Source organism: Lactuca serriola, chromosome 6 (assembly GCF_051521515.1).
Source record: "Lactuca serriola cultivar US96UC23 chromosome 6, Lser_US96UC23_V15, whole genome shotgun sequence".
Lineage (NCBI taxonomy): Eukaryota > Viridiplantae > Streptophyta > Magnoliopsida > Asterales > Asteraceae > Lactuca > Lactuca serriola.
In genome coordinates, this window is record NC_136413.1 from 60,734,522 (window position 1) to 60,755,877 (window position 21,356).

A 21,356-nucleotide genomic window follows, 5' to 3' on the forward strand; every position below is an offset into this window, starting at 1 on the left:
GGAAAAATCAACTATAATCGGAGATTAAAATAGTCATTTTGCTTGGAACAAGGACCAAAAAATGTTACAATAATCTCAAATAAGGACCAAAATTGTAAGATAAAAACTTTCTTGGACTAATTTTGAAAAAAATCGTCTTTACTCACCGACTAAAAATATAATTTTCCCACAATCTTATGTTTCTTTTCTTTGGGAGGGTGTTAAGGTAGATGATCCAGATTTATAGCAGTTTAAAGGCCAAGAGGTGGAGGTTTGGTCTCGTGTTTTGTGGAAGCCAAAATAGGTAATTACAGGTCATAATGTTTCTTAAAAATCTACTTTGGTCATTAGAGGTCGTAATGTTCTTATTGAAGATTTTGTCACTTGATGGAACCCTAGTTATCGATTCAATTGATGATGTTGAGGTATGTGAGAAATAGCAATGTACTTTCACTTCTCCCAACCTAACTTGTTTAATAAACAGGCCAGGTTAACCTATTTAAATTTCCAAAAAAAAACCCCTTGAAAATCAACTAATCCATCAAATAAAATTACATAAAACTTAAAAACTCCAATAATTATTCATGTCTGAAAACAATACAACAATAAGTCGATAAGTCTATAACACAAACAAAAATCAAATGTTTACAACGATAAAAACATTATACATATTTAATTTGTAAATGCTACACAAATCGACCACTAATAATGGTTGATAACCCACGTTTTTTGAGTAATAAAAAATAATTAAAATAGAATAATCAATTAAATAAGAATATGTTGTTTAATAATGTGAACGTGTGACAGTGCTATTCTATGAGAATTACTAAGAGAATATGTTGTATAATAATGTGAATATGTTCAACCTCACATAACTATTATTATTTTCATGCATTCTCACTAATTCTTATTCATTTTTGTTCTCATGCATCGTTTATCACTTATTTTCATTCTTATAGAATACGACTCAATAATAAATATTCTAACAACATTCTGACAGAATGAGAATAATAATAATAAAAAAAAGTCTATAATAACATTATAGACGATTTAGTTAGTGAGAATGCGTGATAATGACAATAGTTATGTAAGATTGAATGTATTCACATTATCAAACAACATATTTTCTTTGTTATTCTCACAGAATAGCACTGTCCATACGTCCGCACAATAGATGTCAATCCACATTTGAACTTAGCTCTCTCTCTCTCTCTCTCTCTCTCTATATATATATATATAGAGAGAGAGAGAGAGAGAGATTTGAAGTTTTAAACGGGTAGTAAACATTTTAAGAATTTCAAGTTTTCAACCTAACCCAACCCATTTAATTAAACATGTTAGATGGTTTGACCAATTTAATTAAACAGGTTGGAGATCTCAACCCAACTTGCTAATTACTAATTACTGAGTTGAGTTTGGGTTGTGTTGGGGTTCGGGTTGGGAGTGCCAACCCTAAATAAAGGTGGATGATCGAAAGTGTTGATAAAGATAGCAATGTGTTACTCGAAGAAGTGAAGATTAGGGATTTCAAAATTAACAAAAGTGGAGCAATTGGAAACATGTTATAGTTAATTTTTTTGCATATTTGATCCTAACCATGTGGTGCTAATATGACGTTCATGTGGACTTTATTTTTTATTTAAATCTTATTTGATTAAACTTGAAATTTAGTTTAATATAAAACAATAATTTATATGTATATTTTTATTTATTGAAAACTTAAAACTGATATTATGAAAAAATAAATCAAATAACTATTTCCTTTACCAACATCACCTTCATCAATGTTGTCTATATGATTTCATAATCCATGAAAGCTTTCATATTATGCATAATTTTTTGTTTATGTAACACAAAATCCTAACAAACTCATGGTGCTATATGATGGTGGTGGTTGTATTGATGAATGTAATGTGCACAAAAATTTACCAGAAGGATGTCATGTTGACGCCACATCATATTTATAAGGATTTATCTAGTTAAAACATACATCGTTTTTGCCCTGAAAACACATTAGATTACGACTAATATCAAAATGCCAATAATGTGGCTAAATAGTGACATTATCCCTTATATAGATGATAAATAACACAAGTTAAATACTAGACAAGTTAACAATCTTAAAAAGAAAAAAAAAATATGTTAAACCGGTCTCCTCATTTTGATTTTGAGATACTTGTTCTTCTATGGTCATGGTGATCCGGGGGCCATGTGGTACGATACAACAGACAAACTCAATAATAGAAACCACAAACTTTTTGATTACCATTTATAACCTTTTTTTTTTTTTTTTTGAGGGGGGGGGTTAATTTTCGGTTGCTCATTCATTTTTTAACCACTAATGCAAAAAAAAACTGATAGTAATCGTGTATTCCATTACAAAGTGAAATTGCCACCAAAGTATGACATCTAATGGATTCTCCGTTACACCATTACTAAACCATTGGTTCATTTCAAACGAAATTGATTTGTATCAAACTGTTTTTTTCCACATCGGTCCGGTTTGGTTTCTGATTTTTTAGTGCACCTCTAATTTTCATTGTGCTTTTATATGCTACGAATATATGAATTTTTTAGGATATCTTATTTCATACAAAGCAGGGAAAAAGGCCACCCATGGTGTTGGTGGCAAATATATTGATATGGGAGACTTAAAAACCCCAGCCAAATTACATATTGCATACAGGAAAATATGAAATGAAAAAAGAAAAAGTAGATGACATACTAAGTCTGTCGAGCCTTTTGCAAACTTGAAACAAACACAATCACCTTCACATAAACCCAATCTTTGAAGCTATCAAAAAAGTGAAAAAATGCACGTCTCCCTCGGTGGTTGAGAAGTAAAGCTCCACATGCTATCCAAAATCCAGTAGCAAAACCCATGCCCCCACCAATATAAAACCATCCCCAGAGTTCATCATCATCTGTGTCTTCCTCATCACCCTCGCTTTTACCAATAAGAGGTGGTGCTTTTGATTCTTCATCTCCAGGACAACTTTTGGTAAGGGGAAGTCCGCATAGACGCGCGTTTCCATTGTATCTTGAAGGTGGAAAGGACTGGAGTTGAGTGCAAGATGGGATTCTCCCAGACAAGTTATTGTAAGACACGTCTATGTAATTCAGGAAGCTCATATTAGACATGCTTGATGGTATCCTCCCTGAGAAATTATTTCGGGATAAATCCAAAATCTCAAGATTTATCATCTCACTAATTTTCTGTGGAATCTCTCCAGATAGAGCGTTCTTTGACAAGTTTAGGGAAACCAAGTCATGAAGATTGGTAATTTCGTATGGGATTTGTCCTGTTAAGTTGTTGCTTGACAGGTCAATGCTCTTCAACAATTTCAGAGTGCTAAAGAATTCACGTTCATCTCCTTGCCACTCAATAGTCGCATGGTCGGCATATATACCTTGTGTGTTTACACTATCACTTCTCGCAGTTCCATAGGAAAATTCACCTTGTGAGAATCCTCCTTGTTGAACCATGTTTGTAAGATTACTCAAACATGAAGGGATAGTTCCATGGAGATTGTTCATCGACAAGTCCAGAACTTGAAGATTAGCTAAATGGCATGACTGTAAGGGTATGGTTCCAAAGAAGTTGTTTGATCTTAGGATAAGAACATACAACCTTGATAAGTTTTCACCAATCCAGACAGGCACTTTACCAGAAAACTTGTTGGCCCCCAGATTCAAAGAGATTAAACTTGTGCAATTTTTTAAAGACAGAGGCAATTCTCCAGAGAAGTTGTTCTTGTATAAATACAACGCATTGAGTTGCATCAAAGATCCAATAGAGGGAGGAAGCCTTCCAAAGAGATTGTTGTGTTCGAGATTAAGAACTTTTAGCTCTTTGAAATGCCACAAACAGTCTGGGAGTTGTCCGCTTAATGAGTTATGAGAGAGGTCGAGAAATGATAAGAACCCATCAACAAATTGGCATATAAATGATATTCCTCCAGAGAATTTGTTTCTGGAAAGATTTAATGATGTCAAAGTGGAAGAGACATTCAGTATCGGACCATGAAAGCTGTTGGAACTCAAATCTATCACTGAATCATAGGCAAAATTCGATAATAAATCTGGTACTTTCCCGCTAATGTTGTTGGAAGAGAGATTCAGATATTCTAATTGAGAAGGCCAGCTGTCCCAAAACTCTAGAGGACTTGTGTCCGAAATTCCAGTATTGGAAAGATCAAGAAAGGTAAGATTTTTAAGTGTCTGAATAATCCATTTGGGGAAGCGAGGCCCTAGCCGCTTGCAAGAGCTCAGATCAAGATATTTAACATAAGAGATGTTTGACAAGTGATATGTGGAAGGAACTCTAAGATTATTAAAAGAAATGTCAAGCAATTTAAGTCTGGGTAGTCCCCACAGTTTCTCACTTATACTTCCATTTAAGTGATTATCAGTTAGGTACAAATACATCAGGGATGAAAAGTTTTGGATCTCATTGGAAAATGAACCTGTAAATTGGCTTCTTGTAGCAGACAATGATTGTAATGAAAGGGATGTGCATCCAGACAAGTTGTTGAGAAAATCAGGAAATTTGACAGCAGCAGAGTTGTTATAGAAGGATAAAGTTTTCAGAGTACAGAGGTTACCAAGATATTTGGGTATCCCATCTAACATGTTGCCAGAGAGCAAAAGAACACGAAGCTTATTGCTGGTTAATGGGAACAACCAACGATACATGGATGAGGTTAGATTGTTGTCTTGTAGAGAAAGGGTATGAATGGATAAAGAAGAAGAAGAAGAGTTGAGAAATGAAGAAGAATATGGATACATGACCTGTGACAGCTCACATCCCTCTAAAGATAAATATGAGAGTTTCCGGAGACTCAGAATGACATCTACCCAGTGATTTTGTTTGGCTAGGGAAATCCCACCCATTCTCAGGGACTGCAAATGAGAGAGATGAGACAACCACTCTACCTTTTCAACTCTACACCTTCCAACAGAATTAAGATGAAGGTGCTGCAAGTTGGTGAGGTTTCCAAACTCTGGAGGAATTGTTCCATTAAAATGATTCCAGCCAAGGTCAAGGTACCTTAACTCGGTCAAAGAACCAATGATGGTGGGAATGGTTCCATGGAAATAATTCAAAGAAAGATCAAGATGATTCAAGTAGGTTAAGTTAAGCAGTGAATGGCTTATCTCACCTCCAAGACCATAGAAACGCATATCAAGCCCTGTGACATGACCTGTTTGTTTGCTGCACGTGACTCCACTCCAATTGCAGCAGTCATGGTCGTCAGCTGTCCATGTAGAGAGAGTACCATGGGGGTCTTGTAGGGGAGCTTTGATAAGAAGCAGAGCATCTCTCTCCTTATCCAAACACTTCTTTTTCATATCATTTCCTCCTGCTGCTACCAATTGGCTGCCAGTTGTAGTCAAGAGAAGTGACAAAATAATAAAAACACAAGGATTCATTATGTAAATCAAAATCTTGCTGATTTTTTTGGTTTTCGTATTGATTCTTATATGAACAGCCCCCATGAGGGTTTATATAGTCTCGACTGTCAAGAACTCAAGATAAATGATTCTAAGTCTTGGGTGGAATTAATTGCCCCAAATTAAACTTCAAGGACTTGCAAGTCTTGGCAATTTGTCTTTATTATAGTACATATCTTTTCCCATCTTCTGATATGATATTGTTTGGTATATGATATAAATCCCCAAATGCAAAACTAATGAAATCTTTCAGTCAAATACGAATCTACCAATCAAAACAGTAATGATATTATTTGGGGCTAACAATCTGATCATGGCTATGAAATGAAGTTTTGTCAGTTGCATCAACTAAATCGTGAACTTATATGAATGAAACCAAGTTTATCCATTACCGATTAATCATGGTCTTTTCCATTGTTAAAATTGATATTAAGTTAACACTATGTTAGTAATAATTCGATTTAAAACACGTTAGGATGATGATTAATACAATTTTTGCAACGTTTTTTGTCCCTGTTCCAAATAAAATGACTATAATTACTACCAGCTATAGTCGATCAAGGACCAAAACATTACAAGAACCTCAAATAAGGACCAAAACTGAAAATTTCAGCTATACTCAGGGACCAAAAACGTTTTATTGTACTAAAAAATAAACACAAGACACACATACAGAAGTTTGCTTTTGCAACAAAAATCACATATTAAAGACTCCAATTCTGCAACTGTGTTTTCTGACCAATAACTTAAGAAAATCATGTTATTAATATTAATCTGAAAGACAAAATATTCAGTGATAAAAAAGGTATATAAATGACTTTAAACCATCTTATTTGGCTTTTGATTATAGACAAATCATCATTTTTTTGCAGTTGATAAGAACAACCAAGCTTCCTAAACTATGTAAGAGTTAAATGCAAGAAATAGCAATGTACTTTCATTGGTTTGTTTATTAATTATTATAGTATCCTACTTTCATAATTTGCTACCTCTTGATGTAATACAAGGGGTATGTTGGTCATTTGAAGACATCCAAAAAAAGAAACTGTTAAACCGGATACAAAATACTAATAACAGTTATTGAAATGATCAACTTAGATTCTGCTTCATATAGGTTTGTCTATAACTAGTTCTTAACTGATTAATGAGTATTAGTATATGAAAATTTATCTTAGTTCGTGTATTGAATGTAAAAAATTGTGAAAGTTTAATGATTTTTTAATTATTAAGGTGATTAAGTTATATTGTGCTTCTTGTATGTACATCTATAATTAAACCTTAATTGAGATGCTCATTGTGATATGATAGATAATTTTCTCTGTACATGTATTAAATTTCAAAATACATGAAAGTATACTCAATAAAACTGTCATTTTACTCTCTATGATACCTGTTAGAAGAACACATTAAATAATTAGTAATTAGCCTAGCCATCAACTAAACTACATAGCTTCTCCAGTTCATAATTTCTTAACAAAGTTCCAAATTTGATTAAAACAGCTAAATCTTTTTTTAAACAGCCATACTTTCAATTTTGTATGAAAAATAGGACACACCAAAAAATTATCAGGAGATGAGAAAAAGACAAAGATAATAAATACAAATTGCAAAATATCACAAGATGGAAAACACATCTATAATAAATACAAATTGCCAAGACTTTTAAGTCTTTGAACGTCTAACTTGGGCCAATTAATTCCAATTCTTCATTTTTCATTTTCTTTTCTTGTTGTTTTTTTATTCAAATTTCATGGAAATTAAATATTGTATGACCCACACAAGTGGCCACCCATTTAGAATCATTTTATCTTGATAGAGACTATATAAACCATCATGGGCCCAGGGGCATGTTTGGACCTTCTAACACATACCAGGAATTACCTTTTGTGGAGCCCATTTTTAATAATTCTGATCACATCACCTTTTTATGTCTTTAAAAATGTCACAAGTTTGGAAAAGATTTTGATAATAAACACAAATTCCCATGACTTGCAAGTCTTTGAACGTCTAATTTGGGGCAGTTTATTATAATTCTTCATCTTTAATTTGTCTTTTAGTTTTAGGTTCTAATTTCATGGAAATTAAGTAATGTGCGTTCCACACAAATAGGCCACTAATTTGAGGCTACATAAACCCTCATGGATCTGTTCATATAGGCATCACTCCAACACTAAAATGTTTTAATACAGAATAAATGAAAGTACAATATTGTCTATTGAAGTTGTCCTTTTAAAGGAATTAAAGAGGATAAATCAACCATCCGATTTCCAAGATTAACTCCCAAAACTTATTACATATTTTTTTCAGAAAAATATGTAAAAAACTGACAGTAAAATGTTGTAAATATTATAAACTAAAGTAGGATGCTATAACAAACACTATAAATTAAAGAAAGATGCACTATAAAAAAAAAGCATAAACTAAAAATGAATGCTAGAATAAACAAACAAACATAAGTAAATTGAGATTTATAGCATTTAGCCCAAAACAGATTAAATGCAAGAAAAAGCAATGTGCTGCCATTTATTTGTTAGTATAGCTGTACAATTGCATCCTACTTTTATCTCTTCTATATATGCCATTGAAATTTTTACTTTAATGAGGAAAAAAAATCCTTTTGGAATTTGAAAACATGTCAAATGAAATAAAAATGATTTGTCTAATGGTTTCACAAGGAAGTGTTACCTAAATGAGACAAATTGCAGAGTATGTTGATATTTTATGACTTTATCCCATTAATATACATTACAAGGCTATTATGATTTTGTTTCCTTTTTGAAATATGATGAAAGTTTTAAAAATTTCTATCCAGGGTGTACCTCATCTCATGATAAATATGGGTAAAGAATCTGGGTATACAAAAGTAGGAAACAACATCACATATTGCCACGATAATATGTGATATTCTCTGCTTCCCGATCATTTAAATTTCTATGAAAGAAGCATATGCGTTTTTGAGCTATTTACTTTTTTGCCCTTAGAAGAACCACCTCTAATGGGATAAGATAGAAAAGTCCTGATCAGATTTTGCCATCTAATAACCATATTCCACAAGTAATTAAGGACATCACCTAAATACAATCACCTTTTGTTTTTTTCACTTTACATACATCACATTCCTAAATTTAGCCAATTGTTACAGCAATGCACTTTCATTGGTTTTCTTTTAAGGCATTGTACTTTGAAATTTTCTATAACATTCTACTTTCAACTTTCTTATTAAGACATTCAACTTTGAAAAATCTACTCATTTATATGGAAAGTGATAATTGCTTTCTACATAAATGAGATTGCTATAATCAGGTAGACTTTTCAAAAGTACAATGCTAAAGTAGGAAGAAATGAAAATAGGATGCAATAATTAAGTAAATTGTTTTAATAAAAAACTGTACAGTAGAACGTTCTGATAAAAAACAATAAAAGTAGGTCGATATTTCTTGCATTTTACCCAAAAAATGCATGAAATAGCAACTTGCTTTTACTTTTCTTTGTGTATGATAACATCTTACTTTCATTTGATTGTGTTAGGATTTTCTTTTAATTTACGCTATTTTATAATGATATTGAAATTGATTTTTTGTAAAAATATCATTATATAAGAAAATAATAATCTATTATATGTAATTGTTTTGTATGGGAAAAAATGTTATTGATACAAATTACATACCTTATTACAGCAGTTGTACGTGTCTGATAAAACCCAAACTGCAGTGAGATGTTATGTACAAATCATAAGCATAGGGGTTAAAGATGCCACATGAATCAGAATTCTAAAGAAGTGAAAGATATGGCCATGAGACATAAATGCTTTTTTATTTTTTAATACCATAACAAACCAAAAACCCCAACAATTTTATAAAAATCGTTTAAGGAAAACAAAAACATCTACGGTTGCAACACAAACTCGATATGTTTTTGTTGGTTGAAAAAGTTCAAATGTTAAATGATGAACTATATAATAATACTCTTATATAAGGAAATGTCATGGAAGAGATAGAGAAAAAGTATACAGAAATATCAATCATAGTACAAATGGAAGCAGCCCACTCTGCATCAAAGCCCAATTTCCTACTACTAAACTGTAATATTGCAGTCAACTCAGATACATTAACATCAACAACATCACCACTTTCTACAATCAGATCATACACCCTTGTTCCAAACCTGATATTAACCTTCAGAAATAGGAAAAAGTAATTATTACATTAGTTAAAACACATAAAAAAGTAAGGCCCTGTTTGTAACTTAGTATACACAGAATTCAGATTTGTACAAGTCTTCCATATTCCTAAGTTTTAACTAAATTAGATCAACATAGATCTATTCCACAAAGGGAGAAAACTTCAACTCATGATGAATATTCATTCTCCCTGTGTATACTTGAGCAAGGCAACAGGTCAACAGGTAATTATTCATATCATGTATGGGGATACAAACACTGAGCACTAGTTAAATAGATTCCCCATAGCAAGAAGCAAGAGTTTCTGCTTTGGTAAAGGAAATAAGGTAATGGTTTGTCGATGCTAGCATATCAATTACATCATAAATACAAAACTCCAGAGGGATTTCACCAAGGCATAACATCAAACAGTTGGTGTGCAATAGAGATCAACTTAAAATGGGTGTCTAAATTAGTAGAAAAATCGAGCCTGTTCAGGCTCAAATAGAAAAATTGAAAACACCAAAATTAGTAAAAATGAGAGAAAGAAACATACCTTTTCAACCTTAGATCCATAGAGCTCACACAATGCAAAGCGGATTACTTCGGTTTGCAAAAGCGTAATTGAAGCTGACAGAGAGTAGGAAGAAACCAGAGAAAGCTTAGGGGAGTGAGCGGTTTTGAGAGCTGGAGTGAGCTGAGTGGAAACATCTTTCATTCATTTCTTGTTCTCATCATTCACTTCAATATGTGAAAAGAAAAAGTGTACCCAACCTTCGTCCTAGAGAAAAGTCGCCAAACCAGTAGGGCAGGATCCGATATATGCTGCGTCACCTTTTTATCAATTCATGGAATCAAAATCAAAAGAATTTTGAGACAGAGATGACAAACGGAACTTTCCACTAAAATTAGGCAGCTAGGAGGCGGTCTATAGGCGGGAAACAGAGGAAGCACCGAAGCGGAGTATACAATTAATAGACAAAATTACATGAATAGTCCTTAGGGTTTGGCATAATAAGCTACTTTGGTCCATCTTTTATTTTATTACAAAGCCCATCCTTGTGGCTCTCGTTTATTACAGCCATGGTCCTTTTTTCTGCGTTAACCATCATTCACATGCAGATTAAACTTCAAGGACTTGCAAGTCTTGGCAATTTGTCTTTATTATAGTAGATATGTTTTCCCATCTTCTGATATGATATTGTTTGGTATATGATATAAATCCCCAAATGCAAAACTAATGAAATCTTTCAGTCAAATACAAATCTACCAATCAAAACAGTAATGATATTATTTGGGCCTAACAATCTGATCATGGCTATGAAATGAAGTTTTCTCAGTTGCATCAACTAAATCGTCAACTTATATGAATGAAACCAAGTTTATACATTAGGATGATAATTAATACCACAACTTTTGCAACGTTTTTTGTCCATATTCCAAATAAAATGACTATAATTAATATCAGCTATACTCGATCAGGGACCAAATATAGTCATTTTAACTGAAACATGGACCAAAACGTTTCAAGAACCTCATATAAGGACCAAAACTGAAAATTTCAGCTATACTCAGGGACCAAAGACGTTTTATTTTAATTGAAAATAAACATAAGATACACATACAGAAGCAGTTTTATTTTGCAGCAATTCTTACCTTCTGTTTACCTAAATTAAACTTCTGTCAATCAAAAATCACATATTAAAGACTCCAATTCTACCACTGTGTTTTCTGATCAACAATCTGTAGCTTCTGAAGCTCCACTCCATTCACCTTTAGCACTTTGCAAAATTTAAGAAAATCATGTTATTAATATTAATCAGAAAGACAAAATATTGATGTATTAATTATTATAGTATCCTACTTCATAGTTTGCTACCTCTTGATGTAATACAAGGGGTATGTTGGTCATTTAAAGACATCCAGGATAATACTTTTTCCAACAAAAAAAAGAAGGCGTTAAACCGGATACAAATTATTAATAATAATTATTGAAATGATCAACTTAGATTCTGCTTCATAGAGGTATGTAGATAACTAGTTCTTAACTGATATGAGTATTATTATATGAAAATTTATTTTTTCTCATGTATTGAATGTAAAAAACCGTGAAAGTATAATGATGTTTTAATTACTAAACCTTAATTGAGATGCTCATTACAATATGATAGATAATTTTCTTTGTACATGAATTAATTTTTTTTTTTAAAAAAAATACATGAAAGTATATCCAATAAAACTTTCATTTTACTCTCTATGATAACTGTTAGAAGAACACATTAAGTAATTAGTAATTAGCCTATCCATCAATTAAACTACATAGCTTCTCCAGTTCATACTTTCAATTTTTTTTATAAAAAATACAAATTGCAAAATATCACAAGATGAGAAAAGATATCTACAATAAAGACAAATTCCCAAGACTTATAAGTCTTTGAACGTATAATTTGGGGCCATTAATTCCAATTCTGCATCTATGATTTTTCTTATAGTCTTGTTCTAATTTTATGGAAAATAAGTATTGATGGAAATTGTGTATGCCTCATATAAGTGGCCACCAATTTGAGGCCACCCTCATGGGCCCAGGAGCATGTTTGGGCCTTCTAACACAGACCAAGAATTACTTGTTGTGGAGCCCACTTTTAACAATTCTCATCACATCACTTTTTTAAAAGTGATGTATCTTTGAAAATATCACAAGTTTGGAAAAGATCTTGATAATAAATTCAAATTGCCAAGACTTGCAAGTCTTTGAACGTCTAATTTGGGGCAGTGTATAATAACTCTTCATCTTTAATTTGTCTTCTAGTTTTAGGTTCTAATTTCATGGAAATTAAGCATTGTGTGTTCCACCCATTTAGAATCATTCATCTTCATGGAGACTATATAAACCCTCATGGGCCTGTTCATATAGACATCAACACAATACTAAAATGTCTTAATAGAGAATAAATGAAAGTACAATATTGCTATAACAAAAAGATTAATGAATGTACGTTGCTATTTCTTACATGTAACCCTTTTGCATTTGACCAAATGTATTATCATCAAAGTCACAATACAAATTATCACAAAGTATAGTAGATTATGGTGTTAATGAGAAGCCGAATACATTTTCTCTCATCCAAAACAATCGATCAACTTAACCCCCGGTGATTTTAGCATTTACCTTTTCTAAAAGCTAACTTTGAAAGATATCATCAACAACTATAATTCAACAGCAATCTAGGTAATATTATCTTGCACCTACTTGTGCAGCTAGATCCTTTTGTTTATTGCTGGGTTTGATATGGAGAATGTTAGTGTACACAAACATTAGCTTAACAATGTAGGCACAATCAACCAACAGAACAATGCTCATAAGGTAGCTAGAAGAAAAGATCAGATAAAGATCAGATCATGCTCCATTTTTACATTTATGTTAAATTCATAACTGAGAAATAAAACCCATCGACCAGTAAAAATCAATAGCCTTTTCCATGGCAAAGCCCTGAATTTGCAGGTTTTGCAAAATAATATAAACTCACAAGTTTGTCTCCTAATCTAACAATAGATTAGATGCACATGAACAATACCCAAAATGATGCAAGAATACAGAAGTAGGAGATCACCTAGGCAATGATGTGTGAGGAGGTGACAATGATGTGTGCGTGGTTGCTCTGCTACGATGCTCTGATTTCGAACCCTCGTTGACTGATTTTGATTCTAGAGGAAAAATGGTGTATTGGATGGCACATAGATCTCACGATCTTATCTCGATTTTGCGAGCATAATTACAAATAGTGTTTCAAAATAAGATAATTTCTGATGTACGATGATACGAGCGCGATAAACAAAGCTTGTCCAGTCATACAAGTGCAACCTGTTTGTGACCTTAGAATTGGGAATTTGGTCTAGAATGGTAAAAGAAAAGTTTTTTTCATGCAAGTATAATAATGACTTTTATCATTTTCTCAAAATCCAATATACACTAAATTGCTAAATTTATAAAGGATATTAAAAAGAAAAAAAATCCCGAACTTTGATCATACTTATGAAAAAAAAAATTATGTGTTTTTTAATAGAAAAATAGAAGATCAAGTAATTTACCGGGTTACCTCTAATTCAATTAGTTGATTTGTTAAGATGGATCCCGACAACCCTAAGTTGTACAAGGAGGACGGAAAACGGAATCATCTTCTTTTGTGGGAAACCGAAGTCTATGAAATGCAAATTGATCAGCTTGTCATAGTGTAAGGTATAGCTGTGATTGTGGATATCAATGTCCAAAATGGGTTTCGTGGACTCCGATGATGTAGACTCGTTGGTTGCCCTAATTTAAGGGTAAAGGAAGTAAATTTTGCACATGTTAATAATGATTTTACTTTTAAAGGATGTAATGGTCTAATCTACTCGATAAAGAGAAGAATTTCAAATATTTTTCTTCGATACACCTTGCATTACCCTACATGACCCAACAAGTAGTACAAAGATTAAATGTTGGATTTGTACAAGTTTGCAAAGGCTAATGATACTGAAATTGAAGAATAAGATGTAGAAAATAAAGTTGGCACGTTAAGGGAATGCAAATAAATTTACTATCCAATTTCAAAGATCAACTCGGAAAAAAATGAAATCACAAGGAAATAAGTTCCGGTATTAGGAAGTTAAATATCCATTTCCAACCAATTAAAAGTCAACGCCATTTACAATATATTACATATTTCATAAATATGGAATGCAATGTATAGATACAATTATTCTCAACTCGAGTGAATCTCATAATCCAACTCACCATGTTGACAACCACAGACCCACTTTGTGGTGTACCAGCGTCATCTTTTCCAGATAGTTTAATCGTATTTAAACCACATTCTTTTTTCCCAGCCTAATAAGCTCTATGTAGTATTTTACGACGCATATACACGTCTTCTTGCTCATCAAATCCCAATGAGCTCACCGTAGTACTTAATGACATATGTACACATCCTCTTGCTCATTACATACTAGGTTTTAGTATTTTACCCACATGTGTGAGTTTACACACATAAGTGAGACATTAATGGAATGTCATTACAAACCCTAAGTAAAATTTAAGGATCCTAATCCAAGTGAACTCTCAAGTCAAACCTAGTATAAGTGAACACACTCAGACTAGAAAACCATTTTGTCAAAAACTATGATGCTCACATAACTTAAACTCTTGAAAATCTCTTTTTAGTGAATGCACAAAAAGGTACATATAATATAACACATAAAGTATTATTCATATCTAAAAATAAATATAAAACCATTTACGGGTGTGTATCCGGGTAGAAACTAACCTCAGTAACTTCATATCTTACTTATTTCAACCTTATAACACCTTATATTAACCACTTGCTGATTATAATGAAATGATTATAAAGTGAAGAAATTACTCCAATAAAGGTGTTAAGTTTTCTATGCATTAAATACACTTTAAACGAGGTAGCGGAAAACTCAATTTATGATATACCTAAGTGTACATGCAACCGCTGATCTAAGTTTCATACTAATTATAGTTTCCCTATAAAAAGATAAATACGAAAGAAGAACCACATACCTCTCTTGCAGCCAACGAACTTCTAGCTTGCGTCCTTATGCATGCCACCTTGTTTGGATGAAAAGGATCCAAACCACAATCTATGTCTTGGTTCACACTCAATTAACTCAAAAGAGCAGAATAAAAAATAACTAGGAGGGGTCAAACCCCAAGAGAGTTCATCTACAAGAATATAAGGGAGAAGATGGCAAGAACTTCAAGCCAATGAAACCCCTAAGGCCCTATTCATAGTCTTGGATTCCTTCCTAGGTTTTTTACTCTATATCATGTGGGATGGGATAAAAATTTCGAAATTCTCTCCTATCCACAATGAATTTTGTCCACCCCTTACTCCAATAAGGGTTCTGGAACATTCCTGATTAATCAACTATTTGATTAATTTATATTCAACTATTTAATTAATTCCTAAAATATTTTCCAATTAGTTTCTAATTAATTGTTAAACCATAATAATTAATAAACTAATTCATCCTTTATTAATTCTACTTAAATTTAGTCTTGAGGACAACCCAAAAGTACCCTGTTATTATTATAAAATTTACTAATAGTTAATGACCTTGGACATCCTTTCCAACAGTCTCTCACTTAGATAAGTCATCAACTATATGAGAAACAATACTTCTCCAATAATAAACAAAGAGAATGCCATTCAACCATCTGTTAAACTCTGGTCTAATCAGCTCTAACCCATATAACCCATAGATAAGTGATCAACTATTCCTTCATTCTACAAGATATTTTTATGAATTCGAGATAAGTATAACGGTCAATCTCATAACTTAAGATTATGTTTCCTGATAAAGATTTGTGATGCCTGCATCTGACTACTCAGTTGAACACATCAATTCCAGTCAGGATGTGACCAAATATTTAAGATGTCAGCACCAAATCATTGAGGGGCCCCTAGATATCGCTTCTCCAGTTAATGTGAAAGGAACAAATAACCTTTGACTACATAGTTTCTATTTACTTGATCATATCATACATGGACATACCCTATGTTGCTACTAGTTATGGATAACGTTGGAGTAAGCCAATACACAATAGAGTCATAGATTACAAACCCCACATGTATCTCGGTTTGAAAAACATAAGATATTATCGCTTTAGAATTACCCATAACTATATCTATTAGGTATTCTCTAAGTGAGAGTTGTTCCGACACTTAAATCTTTATTAAGTATTTATGAGTGTTAGCATAATCTTTATGCTATGCCCAATCACTATGATCAATCCACTAAGAGTATGAGCGATTGTGAAGGTTTCAGTAAATTAATAATCCGGAAGTGGGTTCCAAACATGAAAAAGTAAAACATAGTAATAAATTAACAGGAATGATAGTATCGACATCACTTAATTAAGTCTCTACAAAATAAACATCAATTCAGTTACAACTCATAATGCTAAATGTTTCAATACTTTATCAGACTAACAACTAAACAATTATACCATATCATCAGTAAATCTAATGCCTATAGATCTAGTATGAATATCATGATTGACCCTTAATAATGGCTTCATGAACAGATCGATGATTCACAAGTGAGTTTCTATATTAGTAGTGAAAGAACAAAAGTCTTGAAAAGAATTATACAAAGTGATGGATGTAGGTTTTTCAATCCATGAATAGATTTGGTGATAGATACTTCATCAATTTCATTGACAACTTTTTTTCGTTATAGTTGAAACTTTTGATTTGCTCAAATTATTTCATAGTGAAGATTGAAACACAGCTTAATGAGACGGTCGTCATTAACCTTTTCATTCTAATAAAGAAAATGAGTTTTTTAAACGAAGTCTTCTTGGAAAATCTAAGAGTTATGGAATTGGTTCACAACTCATTCCATTAAATAACTCTCACTCGTCATTCGTTCGGTTCTTGTGGGCTGTGGCACATGATCACCTGGTCGCTTGGATTTTGTCTTATGATGTTCCAGGTAGCTTTCAAATTCTCTTGTAGGATAGGGTCACCTTGCTACTAGTTGAATGTCAATATTATATGTTTTTAAAGAGGATAAATCATACAATACATTATGCTATATGTTGTTTTAAAGATTTCTTTCCTATAAAATTTTGGAGTTATGCTCACTGCAACGAATAACAAGTAAATTAAATACTTTTGCAAGACTAAGGATGGAATTTTCTATAATTATATAGAAGGTATATGGTTATAAATTTTATGTTAGACAAGAAGCTTATCTCAACATGGAATCTACTAATTGCATTTGTGTAACTATCCTAAATGATTGTTTAGGATGAAGGATCTACAATCCCACTGATTGTCATTCTAGAAGACATATGCTTAGAAAGTTCTTTTTCTAAGTGAGAACATTACGGAACTTTAAGAGCTAAAGAACCGTAAAAAAATGCATCATTGTTTTGAAGTAGCAAGTTTTGTCAACAATTTTTGAACATGTTTAATATGTAACCCTCAGATTTAGTCATTATGTTAACTTTTGGGAGTTTTTACTCTACGAGGAGCATAGGCATCTCATACGCAATGCGTAGGAGGATACCCAAATGCAGAGCTTTAATGATCTACGTTGGGTGTAGATGTGTTTACACAACACGTAGCTGCCCTAGACCAAAACTGTAATATTAAGGTTTTGGTCCCTATTTAATGGACTTAACCCCTTGATACCTTCCTTCCATCAACCTCCATCTCCCGATACATTCCTTTGCAAACCCTAATCCTTTGTGTGTGCTTTTAAGCTTGATAGTGTGAGTTCTTGTGCCCTTAAAGGAAGAAGAAGGTGGTGGAAAAATCTTGGAAGCTCAAATTGTCTTGGATCCAAAAACTTTTTTCCCTTTAGCATCTTTAGGAGTTATAAAGTTCCCACATTGTTATGTTTTTATGTTAGATCTAGATTAGCTCTAGGTTTTCATGCTTTTTGTCCCCAAAACCATGGTGTATATTTTTAGCTTAGATGTCTAATCTATTAACTAAATTATAATAAACCTGAATTATTAGCAAAGTCCTTTTAGGTTGCCCTCAAACCTAGAATTGACTGGAATGTTATTTGGAGAGAAAGGATGATTTATTAATTTATTATATCATTAATAAATTAATTAGAAATCAAAATAAATAATTTATTAATATGTTTTGAGTACAATATATTAATTAGAAATAATATTATTTAATTAAGAATTAATCATAAATTCATTGGTATTAATTTTGGGATTAATTTGATTAATTAAAAGTAGAAGGACTGAAAGTGACAATGTTCAAAAGTTGAGCATCAACCGATTCTAGAACCTCCGTAGGAGAGTGGAAGGTTCGGGGGGGGGGGGGGGGTTAAGGGAGCCTTTATTGGGCTATTATTATGGAAAGCTAGGGTTGCTTTGGGAGGAAGAAAAGGATTAGGGTTATCTAAAAGGGAACATGCCTTTTATACACCTCCTTAAGCCCTATAAATACCCTAAGGCTTTAGGGTTTTCGGCCATTTCATTCTTCCAACATCCTTGGAGCCGAAAATCATACCTTCTAATCATTTCTCCTCATTAGCCTCCAACTTCTAGGGTTTAGGTGTGACCCATTAGAGGCACGACACTTGAGGTGCTTACTTTCTGAAGATCTACAAAGAAGGATTATTAGGTTATTCACAATAATAAACTAAAGGTATGTTTTCTATTATCCATTCTCTTAAATTGAAAATAGTAATGTACTTTAGGGTTTCTTGAATTCAAATTGTTTTTTACATATCATAGTGAGAACATAGATCTTTTAAGGTGTATGTGAACTTAGGGTTTATGTTTTTCCGCCAAAATAGTTTTTTGTAACTTATAAAACTCATCAGTGGTATTAGAGCCATTGCTCTCTATGATCTTTCACAAAGTTGAATAAGATCAAAAATCCTTTTGATGGTTTTCGATTTGGGCAAGGGTTTTAGAAACCCTAGCCTCATTTTTGTTTTTTTTTTTTCGAAATTTGCTAGGGTTTTGGTAAGGTTTCCTTGTTTTGATAATTATTAGTTTTAAATGCTTTAAAATTGGATAACTATTACTTTGGTATAACCCAAAACCTAATTTCGAAATTAGAGGGTATTAGATTAGGATTAACATTTATTTGATTAAATTGTTTAATGGTAGTTAATTATTTAATCCCAAGAAGATTTAAATTAATTTAATTAATTGTTAATTAAATGATAAAGATTAAATCTTGATTAGTTTATTTTAAATTAATTATTTTTTTTAAATAATATTAAACCTAGTATTTTAGAAAAGTTTTAAAATACACCTCATAAATATATATATATATATATATATATATATATATATATATATATATATATATTATTAAAAGCTTAATTAATCTATGTATAAGACTAAGTCAATCAAGTCACTAGTATGCCTCATTCACGAAGTCGGTCTATAAGAGGGGTATAAGGAAATGCCTATAAAATGACAGTTGAATGAGTATCCACTCTCACCCACTGCTTCCTTGATTGGTAGAGGGTCGTTAGCAAAACAAAATTTATAGGACATTAACTTCATCAAAAGTATAATGCTATTAAATTACTATAACTCTTTTATAAAATCCTAATCTAGTTACTTTAGGAAAAATGTGAATTTTTATGCTATTCCGTGAAATTGCACATTGTGCTTTATATGTCGTTACAGGAACATGTGTGATTAACGGGCACACTAATAGGGACTATAAAGAGTAATAATGGGCATTTTATAAATTATCATTATTGATGGAGTGTGTGTGGTTTACCGACACATCAATTAGAGATAATAAAAGACATCGAGGTTGCCAAGCATATTTTATAAAAATCTTATTTACAGTAAACGAAAGTGACTTTGAAATAGCTATTACTTTAAGACCATTGCAAACAAAACCACCAAGGTTCCTATTACATGATATAGAAAAATTATAAACAACACATAGGATATTTAGAGGATAATCCTTGAATACTTTGATCCCTCTTGGAAATTACGGAGTTGATGAAGATGGCAAACACTCAAAATAGAACTTATCTATAATGTATCTAGCAAGAAGATAAGTGACCAAGATTGTTAGTTCTTGCTTGTAAAATACCTCTTAGGCCTTTAATACATTTTCATAAATAGTTATTAAAGGATAATCACCTCATAAGTACACCAAATCTACACTAAAATTCAGAAGATAGCAAGACAGAGATAGTGAAACATATCCACGGTTATGGAAATAAAGAGTAGAGATTAAAGAATAGCTTTTAAATGAAACCTCACTTTCTTTATATACAAACTCATAAGATCTAAATGACATACCCTTACACAAGTCAAAGTTAAGGCAAGTTTAGAAGCATGAAGTGTGTAAGAGAGAGAGGTTGGCAAGCAACCTCGCATGCCTCTTAATATATGTGGCTTTGAGATAGAGAAAGAGGGATGTGATGTGTCAAACTCAACCAACATTATCTCTTATTTGTACATCTTTATCTAGTGAAATGAAAAGAGTCCAAAAACTTGTACATGCTTTTATTAAATGGTACCGTATAATTTAATAGCTAGTCTCTACTCTTTTGACATATTATTTTTCATAAAATATTAATTATTCCCTAGTTAATTACAAGGATTGAATATATTTATTAATAATCAAATTACTAATAAATATTCAATAAGTGACAACTTGCTAAACGCATGACCCTATAGGATCATATGTTATTGGAAAACATCATTATAAAATGATTCTTGAGCATGCATATATATATATATATATACACACACACACACAACAATTTCCTACTTGAACAAGATTCATCAAAGTTAAACTCATCACCTCAGGGCTTTCATACTGCTAAATGTGATACGAAGAAATTGAGTGGGTCATGCTAGGAAGCTTGGTGAACATAGTGTTTTTAACCCGCAATAATGTAATTAATTTTTTTTAATTATACATTTTACATCAAACAAATAAGCAAATTATCCATCCCCATTATCTTAAATGTTCATCCCTGGGGACCTCTCATAAGGATCATCACAAGCAATGAGTAGATAGTACTACATCAGGGATTCATTAGCAATACTTTTCAGTAAGGAAACCATGTGGGGATAGAGTACATTGTATGAACTTATAGTTCATCACCTACAGGTTGTGAGCATACTAGTGTTCCACTGGGTTGTCTAGAATAGTCTGTGGCCGTCCTTTATACTCTATTAGACAACTACATCGCAATGTTATGACCTCTCATCATCATTTTCATCTCTCATCACCGTTTT

At 32.2% G+C, this 21,356-nt stretch overlaps 1 protein-coding gene across 3 annotated transcripts; it reads right to left on the reverse strand.

The window, feature by feature from the left end:
* Positions 1 to 2,581: 2,581 nt before the first annotated feature.
* Positions 2,582 to 13,500, reverse strand: LOC145058676 (receptor-like protein EIX2). Of its 3 annotated transcripts, XM_079006583.1 has the most exons (3): positions 13,204 to 13,500; positions 11,249 to 11,373; positions 2,582 to 5,359 (listed from the first exon to the last, which is right to left on the reverse strand). In XM_079006583.1, exon 3 carries the CDS (start codon positions 5,329 to 5,331, stop codon positions 2,704 to 2,706), a length of 2,628 nt encoding a protein of 875 aa, XP_078862709.1. In that variant the 5' UTR covers positions 5,332 to 5,359; positions 11,249 to 11,373; positions 13,204 to 13,500; the 3' UTR covers positions 2,582 to 2,703. The 3 variants fall into 3 exon arrangements, with proteins under 3 accessions (XP_078862709.1, XP_078862710.1, XP_078862708.1); XM_079006584.1 differs by lacking the exon at positions 11,249 to 11,373; XM_079006582.1 differs by lacking the exons at positions 11,249 to 11,373; positions 13,204 to 13,500 and having other exon boundaries at positions 2,582 to 6,958.
* Between the last annotated feature and the right edge of the window lie 7,856 nt (positions 13,501 to 21,356).